Source organism: Rhamphochromis sp. 'chilingali' (genome assembly GCF_963969265.1).
Source record: "Rhamphochromis sp. 'chilingali' genome assembly, chromosome: 1".
Taxonomy (NCBI): domain Eukaryota; kingdom Metazoa; phylum Chordata; class Actinopteri; order Cichliformes; family Cichlidae; genus Rhamphochromis; species Rhamphochromis sp. 'chilingali'.
The window spans coordinates 55,561,510-55,572,804 of NC_137929.1; the positions used below are offsets into that span (position 1 = coordinate 55,561,510).

Below are 11,295 nucleotides of genomic sequence, written 5' to 3' on the forward strand. Positions count from 1 at the left end.
TTCCACTACTAATTAATTACCATTGAGCTTAAAGGTCCTATTAATAAACGGTTAACGAATGTGTATTTATGAAGACAATTTGTGAGACTGGTAAACTTACCTTTGTTTGTACGATGGTCTTTCGTTCTACACGGTGCATTTCAAGGTCCTGTACCCATCCGTCGGTAAACTGTACCTGGGCTTGTTGCAGTGACCTGAAGTTACTAAACTTCATGAATGTATGCACTGGTGGTGGTGAAAGTTGGGCAGCACGCTAACGTCTTTTGTCCACTCTGTGTGCTCGTAAGGGTCTAACCCTTTCACTCCTTTGATTTTTTTCCACGTATCTTTTCTTTGCCTTTTCGTCGAGTCTGTCTTTGTACAGACCAGCATTGTTATCCTTCGTTTTGTACATACCTTTTTTGGGGGGCAAAGAAAAAGCAAGAAGGTATTGGAACCGGAGAATGAACGTTTTGCAGTGCTGCAAATACTTGCATTTGATGCGGTACTTGGATTGTTTTGCCACGAGTTCCCGGCATGCAATGCGCAAAAGTCACGTGGTCTGTCAATCTGTATTGTGGGCTTGTTGTTCCTACTGAGGTTCAGACAAACTGTTTGGGTTTCTGGTTGGGGGTCGGCGTGGCTTGTGGTGGGAGGGGCTTTTGCTTCTCTGATGACTCTCCCTGGTCACTAGCTGTGGATAAATAAAAGTAGAAAATGAGGAACTGTCACACTGATCTGAGCCCTGAAGTGAAAAATAAACTGAATATGAGCATAATGGAGCTGAAAATAGGTTTAAGGTTTAAAACAAGAAAAGAAAATGCACAGTTCTCATACCCGGAGTGTACCGTCGTCTTTTATATGCAATCTAAGGTTTAAGTTCTAATGACCGAAAATCAGGCTGATCTAAACTACATCTACATAAAAAAGTCAAAAGAGAAGACTCATATGACATTTGTTATTCATATTTTAATAAATAAAAAAAAAATGTGAATCCTGTGACCAAATCTAAAAATCAATGAAAAATTTGACATCACTCTAAGCCACCACCAAAGGTGTGCAATACAGTAAATGTTGGTCTCAATCTGATACTAGATTGAGACCAACGTTTAATGAAATGCTCTAAAAGTTAAATTAGACAAAGATGATCAGAGAAAATAAAAACCATAGTTTTTAAATGATGATTTCCCTTTTTAAGAAAGAAAAAAACAGCGGTTTTGTGATAGGCTGACGTTTGTTTTCTTGGTTTTAACTGGATTTCTTTTTACAGTTTCAGGACTTTTGTACAAAAACACATAGCTTGTGGTAATTAAGCTTCAGGTTTTGGTGAAGCCCTCAGAGGTGAAATACAGATTTGTGTGTGCATGTATTTGTGACTTACTCTGTAGCTTGGAGAGAGAGTACTCCAGCCCTCTCATGGCTTTAGCTTGGTTACTTTTAAACCTGGCGAGACCGAATTCCTGGCGGAGAAAGACAAAGAATTAGTCAAAGATAAATACCCGCACCATACGTTAGCTGTATATAGATACTGACGAAGTGTCACATAGTTGGTATTGGTATCTTGGCTTGGCTTGAGAGCCAGGAGGTATTACTTCACAATGTTCTGAGTGTTTGCAGACAAGTCAGCATCTTCCATGCAAACTATGGGCGACAATGGACAATCTGATAAGAGACCAAACCAATCGCAGACAGAATTTTGGTGCAGCACCCTCTTTGCAACGAATTTCCCCAGCAACAACTCGCTAACTAGTCAGGGGTTTTATTTATGACCTGCATTGCCAAGGAGTAACCGAGATATTAGCTAAGCCAACATGAAGCTATGTAACAAGCATAACAACCCAACTGCAAAAATAATGGAATAAAATTATAATCGCAAACATGCAGAACATTAAGGCAAACTAAGCAGCCGTTATCAAGTTCGTGTTGACCACACCTCCAGCCATTACTGGGGATCTTTTATAGAGATTGAAAATGTGATGTCATTCTGGGGTAAAACCACAAAGGATTCTGGGAATTCGTGGCAAGAGGTACTAGCGCACGCATGCTTTCACATGAAAACAGTCACACAGGGATAAAAAGAAACACAAAAAATGGCGAGAAGCTGTTGTATTATTAACTGCAATAGCTGGTCGCATGACAGCCACGGGAAGCCGACGGGTAAAGAGATTGTTTATGGGATTACGTCATGGAAGAGAAATTGTTCAAGCCATGTTTCCGAAGTAACAAGAGCTGACATATGGCCTGGATTGGAGCAATTTGAAGACCAAATATAACGTTTCAGAACACTCCAGCTCACATGTTAGTCTGCTCCAAGCATTTCCACAACAGTAAGTCTTCTGTTGTAGTTATTACGTAATTTATCATAACATAATTGGTGATGTAGGTTACAAGTAAGTCTTATATTGATTTGAATAGAATTCATTGCGCTATGCTGCTTTGTTCACTGTGGCTTTGCGGGCTAATGTTTGTTATGTTTTGTAGGAAAACCAATGCAAAATGCTGGAATGTGATCCAGACTGAGCACCCTCTATCAACCTGGATCATACTGAGTTTAAAGCTGCTACCACAGCCAGATTTGATCGGTTAAGAGAGAGCGAGATCAAAACAGCCACGAAAATCCCGCATATATGTGCCCAAGTGTTGTTTTCAAGCAATCAAGTGATGAATAACTGTTTTCTACTATGCTGGTTTCCAATGTTGTTGTTGTTGGTTTTTTGTTGTTGTTTTTTGCATTGTTGATTTGTTTTTTATTGAAGCAGCTAATAAAGCATAATGGAATACAATTTTGCCTCTTTCTTGTAAGATTCTATAATAGAATGAAACAATAATGCCAGTTATAAAGAAAGACAATAAATTGAATGAATTATGAAACACTTATTTTTTTTCTATTAGATCTGAAAATGTTGTGTAATACTACAACCTGAAACTACAAACAGATTTCGTTGGCCTGTACAGAAGAAAAAGGGAAAAAAAATGTAACAACAGCTGTGAAATGGAATAGTCCAAATCACCAAAAGTAAACTGGACCTGGGCTTGTTGCAGGGATCTGAAGTTAATAAACGTGAAGTGCATACACTCACACTTAGGACCATACAATAATAAATATGTCCGTGATGAAAGTTGGGCAGCACGCTAACGTCCTTACTCCACTCTGTATGCTCGTATGGGTCTGACCCTTTCAATCCTTTGATTTTTTCCTTGTCCTTTTTTTTTGCCTTTTCGTCAAGTCTGTCTTTGTACGGACCTGCCGTGTTGTCCGTCGTTTTGTACATAACTGTTTTTGGGGTAAATAAAATGCAATTAGGGATTAAAACCACAGAATTAATGATTACCGGTGCTGGAAATACTAGCGCTTGATGCAGTGTTTTGATTTTGTTGCCACGGGTACCCACAAAGCAATGCACGAAGGTCACGTGGTCTGTCAATCTCTATCAGAAATACACTAAGAGAAGCTGGTGTGTTCTTTATACTTTAAGTGATAGTAGGTTGAGTTTGGGTTTTGGTGGCCAATTTTCCCTAGGACTGAAACATTTGTATGTTTGTGTATACCTGTATGGGTCGACCCAGTCCATATACAGCTGTGGAGATCCAGGCCTCCCTCCTCAATTTGGTCCAAGATGGCTGACCATGGTTCTCTTCAAACAGACACCGCTCCACAACAGTCTTAGAGGCAGAGACGGTAGAAAATGTACAAAAAAGCCCGTTTTTACTCCAAACACAAACTGTTCAAGCACAGGAAAAAGTATTATATTCAACCCGGAGGGCGGTGCACTGTTGGACGGACCAATCGGAGTCTACGCTGCGGGACTGTTTTGATCACGCGGACTGGGAAATGTTTCACGTGGCTGCTAGGGACATTGATGAGTACACAGACTCAGTCTGTGGATTTATCAGGAAATGCGTGGAAGATGTCGTCCCATCCAGAACAGTTAAATCCATCCCAAATCAAAAACCCTGGATTAACGGAGATGTTCGCGCGGCACGGAGCACCGCCTTTGCCTCCGCGAACACATCGGACTACAAACACGCACATTACCAACTCCGGAAGACGATCAAAGCAGCCAAACGTGAGTACAGGGACAGGGTGGAGCAACAGTTTGACAACCCTCGGAGTATGTGGCAGGGACTAAACACGATCGCAGACTTTAGAGGGAAACCCAGCACACCGCAGACCACGGCCTCTCTGTGTGAGGATCTAAACGTATTCTACGCTAGATTCGACACAGCGAACACCATGAGACCGGACAGGGTGCGCACCGCGGATGACGTCAGTGCGCACACTGTGTCTGAGGAGGATGTGCGGAAGTGCTTCAGGAAGGTGAACGCACGCAAAGCTACAGGTCCGGACGAGATTCCCGGCCGCGTCCTCAAGTCATGCGCGGCTCAGCTGGCTGGAGTGTTCACGCACATCTTCAACCTTTCCCTCTCTCTGTCTGTAGTCCCAGCCTGCTTCAAAATGGCCACCATCGTCCCTGTACCCAAATCCTCCACCATCTCCTCATTGAACGACTGGCGACCTGTAGCCCTGACCCCCATCGTAAGCAAATGCTTCGAGAAGCTGGTCAGGGACTTCATCTGCTCTGCACTACCCGACTCACTGGACCCTCTACAGTTCGCATACTGCCACAACAGGTCCACTGATGATGCCATAGCCCTGACACTACATACTGCCCTGTCACACCTGGAGAAGAGAGACACGTATGTGAGAATGCTGTTTGTAGATTACAGCTCAGCATTCAATACCATCGTTCCCTCGAAGCTGGACAGGAAACTGCAGGATCTAGGACTGAGCAGCTCCCTCTGCAGCTGGATCCTTAGCTTCCTGTCTGACAGACGCCAAGTGGTCAGACTGGGCAGCATCACCTCATCCCCCATCACACTGAACACTGGTGCTCCACAGGGGTGTGTACTGAGCCCTCTCCTGTACTCACTCTACACCTACGACTGCACAGCCACTAACAACTCCAACATCATTGTGAAGTTTGCGGACGACACTACAGTGGTGGTTCTTATCACCAATGGTGATGAGATGGCTTACAGGGAGGAGGTCAGCGCCCTGACCACTGGTGTCAAGACAACCATCTCACCCTCAACGTCGCAAAGACAAAGGAGTTGATAGTGGACTTCCGGAGGTGCAGAGAAGTACACACCCCCATCACCATCAACGGCGCTGCTGTGGAGAGAGTGAGCAGCTTCCGGTTCCTTGGTGTACATCTGGCTGAGGATCTTACGTGGTCAGTACACACAAACAAAACAGTGAAGAAGGCGCAGCAGCGCCTCTTCTTTCTCAGGAGACTGAAAAGATTCGGCATGAGCCCCCGCATCCTCAGGACCTTCTATCACTGTGCCATTGAGAGCATCCTCACTGGATGCATCACCACCTGGTATGGCAACAGCACCGCCTACAACTGCAAAGCTCTCCAGCGAGTAGTGCGGTGCTCTGAACGGATAATTGGAGGTGAGCTTCCCTCCCTCCAAGACATCTACAGGAAGCGCTGCCTGAGGAAAGCGGGGAGGATCATCAAGGACTCCAGTCACCCCAGCCATAAACTGTTCAGACTACTTCCATCAGGAAGGAGGTTCTGCAGCATCCGGTCCCGTACCAGCAGACTGAGAGACAGCTTCTTCCATCAGGCCATCAGACTGCTGAACACTTCATAGACACCTCACCTCCACTACTGGAACTTCAACATTATGCACTACATACTGTACAGCAATGCCACTGTTTTGCACATGTCTCAACTCTGTATATTTTTATATATTTTATTTATTGTTTACTCTATTTAATTTGTAAAATATGTGTACACACACACACACGTAGAAAAATATTTAGTATACACATCCAGAAATGCATATACTATTATATATTGTACATATATTTATTAGTTTCAGATCAGCCATTCTTGTATTTTGCCTGTTTACATTATTGTATTTTGCACAACTCTGTTGCTTATGAAGCTCGCACACAAGAATTTCACTCACATGTGCTGTACCAATGTACCTGCACATGTGATGTGACAATAAAAGTGATTTGATTTGAACTTAGTTAAATACTGAAAATGTTAAAACCAACCAGACTGTAAGAGGCCTTGTAGTTTTCCAGTCAAAAAGCATTTATACCTGTGTCCAGTGCAGTTCTTTAAATCCGCAAATTCATCCATTTTCTTGTCCTTTCTGAGATGAGCAAAAGTGGAGAGAATGGCCTCATTTAGGCAACTATCTCCAGCCTTTCCAGCAAGGCATTCCCAGTCCAGTCCTGTTTCTGTCACAGGTCTCCTCACAGCTGGACATGCCCAAAACCCCTGACCTAGTCCATCAAAGTCTAGATGTGCAGGAGATCTCCTATTCAGGTGCTCAAACCATGTCAGCTGGTTCCTCTATTACAGTGGTTCCCAAACTTTTTTTGCTGCCTTTGTTTTACAACACGCACACACACGCACAAACACATCCTCCAACCACACACGCCCATATTTTGCTCCATTGTGGTTTCTTTCACACCTCAAACATTTAGTAAACAATTAACCTTCCTGCCTTCTTGGGACCTTTTTGTGCCACTGCTATGTGTTAAATGGCTGCCATTTCCACTGTGTTCAGTGGAATATAACCAAACTTGCCACAGGATAGTTTTTACCTGTCAATGTTAATATTCCAGTGTGAATTCCTTAAATCAGCCTAAAATGGCTGAGCAGCAGAAATCCCCACACCCATCACCCTGGGGACCATTTTCTGCCCATTGACTTCCATTATAAACGCTATTTTTCAACCCCAAATTATCATCATATGATTTTATTTTTTCTTCTTTTCTTGGATGTCAATGAAGACTCAGGGCCTTGAAGTTTTAATTTTTAAATTGCAAAAAAAATGCAAAAAAAATAATGGCAGGTCAAAATGTATGTTGGTGCCAATCTTTGGTCCATCTAAAGGCCTACTTATAATGACAATCACATATTACTTCAACTGGTTTTTTGTGGAAATATTTAGTTTCGTTTTTTGGTTTTTGGGGCTTATAACACAGGGCGCTCATGTAATAACACTGGGATTTGAAGGGTTAAAACAACGAAAATATAATTAAAACTTTACATGAATATTTCAGGGAGAAGTAGTTTTACAAGGTTGGCTAATTTAAAGTGGAATAAAATATGGATATATGGTCTTTTTATGGCGTGGCTGAGAATGGTCCCTAGGGTGATGGGTGTGAGTTTTTTAAAGGATGGCAGGAGGGTTAAGCAAATACAAGTAACTTGCAATAAATTACAGGCAGTAAGAAAGTAAACTATTACACTACGTTCACACCTACACGGGTATTTTTGAAAACGCAGCTGTTTCGTTGACACATAAACAGCATTTCGAATCACCGAAAACGGAGATTTTTTTAAAAACTCATTTTTTTCCGTTTACGTGTGGACGAGGAATACAGAGTTCGTCACGCAACGTCAAAGGTATGTGCCTTTTTTCACGTCACGCTGTGCGCACGTTATTGTTTACATGAGATGAATTGCAGAATGGCAGATAGAGACAAAATACTGTTAATCTTACTGTCTACAGGTTTTACACACTAACATATACAAACGCAGTTACTGTCCCTCCATTTAGAAAGGCAGAGGCGTCACGGTGTGATTATTTTACTGTATGTGTAATAATATTCAACATTGCTATCAATGCATTTTTCAAAAAATGCCTCTCTGTGCAAAATGGGTTTAAAAACATAAACAACTGTGGGATACTGTTTGTCCGTGATAGGGAGAGCACAGTGCTGCTCCCAACGCAGGGAAAACCAATCCTGCAGGGGAGACTTGTGCACTTGGCACTTGTGCAGGTGAAACCAAAGGGCAGATATGCTTCGCCAGATTTTCTAGTCTTTGGCTTAGAATGAAGTTGGTTTGGAAACATATTCAGCGATGCTTCATCTCCTGCTTTGCATTTCTGTGGGCGCCCTGTGCTAGCAGTGTCCAAGAGTTTTGTTTTCTCTCTCCCTCCCTTTTCATACCGCGCCCCCCCTGCAATGGCTCCACACTTTGGGAAGGTCTGCTCTATTACATCTATGACCATGATCTCATGCTTTCATGCTATTCACAGCTCGTGGCCATTTTCTGATTGGTTATCTCAAACTGCAAACTGCCCCATTCAAAGTGGGAGAAATCGCTTGATGACAATAAGACCATCAATCTGAACTCTATCCTATCTGTCATGGGGTGGGGGTGGGGGGGTTAATTAACCACAGTGATCTAATCAGAGCGCATCTCACCATCAGCGTGTTGTGGTTCAGGTTCCAGGTCTTGGTGATGAGCGTGTGGGCCTGAGGGTCCACGATAGAATCTTCCAGGACGTAGACCGCCCGAGCCATGTGCATGGGGAAGACCCGCTCCGCCCAGCCCGGCAGGCGGTTGGTCTTCGTCAGCAGTCGCCTGGACAGCAGGTGGTTGCTGGAGGTGACCTCGCGGTATAGGACATCTTCCGTGAGTACATGGGTGCTGGTACACCAAAACAGATCTATTTTTTTTGAGAACACTCACACATTCTGTTTTTTTAAAATGTCTTTTATTGTTTAAAAAACTGAAGTTCTCCAAACAACACCCAGGGTTGATGCAGTCAAGATAAAAGCACGACAGTTTGGTCCACTTTGTCCATTGTCTGGAGAAAATGGACTAATGTGTTTTTTTTTCTTTTATTGTACTAGATAATAAGGTGACATTTTTCACTGTTTTATAAGGGAAAAATATCAGATTCATTGATGAGAAATGACTTTTCATATTCACTGAAACAATCATTCATGGACTCATTCCGCTTCCTGGGTACCACCATTACCCAGGACCTGAAGTGGGAGCCCACCATCACCTCCGTCATCAAGAAAGCCCAGCAGAGGATGTACTTCCTGAGGCAGCTGAAGAAATTCAACCTGCCAACACGGACGATGATGCAATTCTACACCGCAATCATCGAGTCCATCCTCACCTCCTCCATCACCGTGTGGTACGCTGGAGCCACTATCAGGGACAAACAGAGACTGCAGCGTGTTGTGCGCTCTGCTGAGAAGGTGATTGGCTGCAGACTCCCATCTTTGCAGGACCTGTACACCTCCAGGACACTGCGGCGTGCAGCTCGGATCTCAGCTGACCCTTCTCACCCTGGACACAGTCTGTTTGACCTGCTCCCCTCAGGCAGGAGGCTCCGGTCCATTCGCACCAGAACCTCTCGCCATAAGAACAGTTTCTTCCCCTCTGCTGTTGGACACATGAACAATAAACGTACGACTGTTCCCACCACTAACACATGACCCTACGCTGTGTTCACTGCATCATTCCATGTTTGGCACTGATCACCACCTGCACTCTTTCTACGTAGCACTTTTAATTCTTATTCTCATGTATATAGCTCATGTATATCTCATGCATATATCTTTCTACGTAGCACTTTTAATTCTTATTCTTACTTTTACTTTTTCATGTCTATTTAAGCGCAATTTATGACAGTATGTTTGCACTGAAGCACCGCAGCAATTTCCTAATGTTGTAAACCTGCTCAACATTTGGCAATAAAACCCTTTCTGATTCTGATTCTGATTAATTACCTGTATGGGTTTGGGTAGCGCTGCCAGAAGGCAGCCAGCACCTGATGCCACGGGCTCTTAATGTCCACCTCGCTGTGGAAATACCTCCCCATGTCGGCATGTACTAACAGAGCTCATTCAGCAGCTGCAGGAACAACATAAGAGACAAGTTATATATTTTTTAAATATATTTTGTATTTAGTGTCATGAGTTCCTCTTCATGTTTAAGTTTGTAGAATAAAATTCCTGTCCCGTTGGTATGAACACTCACTGAATTTGATCACGGCAAGCAAGAGAGGATAGGACAGTCGTGCCAAAGTCCCCATTAACAGGACATAGACAGCTGATTGTGCCTGCATTAGTGCCTGAAAATCCGGGTAGCTTTAAATTCTAACAGTGTGTTTAAATGACTTTAGTTTTCATACCACAAAAAGTTTTCAGACGCTAGTTTTCAGACACCAAATGAAAACCGTTGGGGTGAGCACGTTTCTAAATATGCAATTGTTAACAGTAGAATCTAAAGTTGCCACTTTAGTGAAGAAATGACTTTGCGTTGGCCGGGAATTGAACCCGGCTCAATTGCTTGGAAAGCAGCTATGCTAACCACTATACCACCAACGCTCACATCAGCAGAGGGGAAAGTAGAGCGACTTATCCTGTGATTAACACAATACTAGTACTTCTATGCAATGCTTTTCGTCATAGCATTTGTTTACTGTAAAAACTGTTAGCTGCGACCGTTATTAGGTGTTGCTACAGCTCCGAGGCCAGCATTGCTAATCCCTTTGTTTTATAACCGCACTTCACCAGCGGGCTCAAGCTAGTTAGCTGTTTAACGCGGTCGCCGCTTCGTCATCGTCTTCTTTTTTTTTTATCTAAATGCTGAAGTCAGCGTCCGAGGTTGCTAGTACAAACACCCTCTACCGTAAACGTCGCAGTCTGTTGTAGCTGCTGAGGAAGCTAACAGCTTCGGCTAGCCAAGTAACGGACGTACATAAAGCGCGTGTTTCTCAAAGCCCGGCGGACTGTAAGGGAGCCGGCATGGATAAAACACAGAAGCGAGGCAGTTCGGGGGTTTCTTTGTAGCAGCTGCTTATTTGAGACAGAAACAAAGAAGAAAAAAAGTGGACCCAGGCGGTCATACGTGCACTTACCGCCTTTTTCCACCAGATGGCAGACTAGACAAGCAGAAATCAGGTCGCGCTGCTTGGTAAACGGTTCACGACTAAATCCACATGATCTGCAGACCGCATGAAGTTTGGAGGTCTGTGGCAACTCTGCAAAAATTTGGTGCCCTCTGTGCACTCACTCTGTCAATTTACATGATTTACATATTTTAGTCTAGGCAACCCAAAATGTGACGTTCACATATGTGGACGCCAGGTTCTAGGAGGTTAAAGAAGTCCAGATGCTTTTCCTTCCAAGCTCCTTAGATCACAATACAGTTTCTCTCAATCTTTTAAAGTGTAAATCTGTCTGTACTTGCTGGTACCACTTCTGTCTGTTGCACTTATTTACTCTAGGATGGGTGTCAGCTAACAGAAAAGGAGTAAATACTTTTTTCCATTGTTACAAAATAAAATAATAAATAAATAACTATACTGTACAGGCAAAAATATACTACAGACACTTTTCAGTTGTGAATTGAAGCAGGCCTGGTCAGATTTAGAGCAAATCTAAGTTTCAGGTGATATATCCACTTAGACTATGGTTTAAAGATCTAATGTTTAAGAGAATAAAGTTGTTATGATGAGATTGAGCAGTGATTG

At 43.2% G+C, this 11,295-nt stretch overlaps 1 protein-coding gene across 1 annotated transcript; it reads right to left on the minus strand.

The window, feature by feature from the left end:
• Positions 1 to 541: 541 nt before the first annotated feature.
• On the minus strand, positions 542 to 10,910 carry LOC308409236 (PRELI domain-containing protein 1, mitochondrial-like). The gene is made up of 6 exons (XM_080901845.1): positions 10,521 to 10,910; positions 9,548 to 9,671; positions 8,225 to 8,450; positions 3,529 to 3,642; positions 1,361 to 1,439; positions 542 to 673 (listed from the first exon to the last, which is right to left on the minus strand). The coding sequence occupies exons 2-6, from the start codon at positions 9,637 to 9,639 to the stop codon at positions 582 to 584; spliced, it is 603 nt and encodes a 200-aa protein (XP_080757971.1). The 5' UTR covers positions 9,640 to 9,671; positions 10,521 to 10,910; the 3' UTR covers positions 542 to 581.
• Between the last annotated feature and the right edge of the window lie 385 nt (positions 10,911 to 11,295).

Excerpts from the sequence above, each read along its gene's own strand:
- LOC308409236 (XM_080901845.1), bottom strand. The coding sequence starts at position 9,639 with ATGGGGAGGTATTTCCACAGCGAGGTGGACATTAAGAGCCCGTGGCAT. Across the intron at positions 3,643-8,224 it reads TGAACCACAACACGCTGATG|ACTGTTGTGGAGCGGTGTCT; the intron begins GTGAGATGCGCT and ends TCTGCCTCTAAG. Across the intron at positions 1,440-3,528 it reads GACTGGGTCGACCCATACAG|GAATTCGGTCTCGCCAGGTT; the intron begins GTATACACAAAC and ends TTTCTCCGCCAG.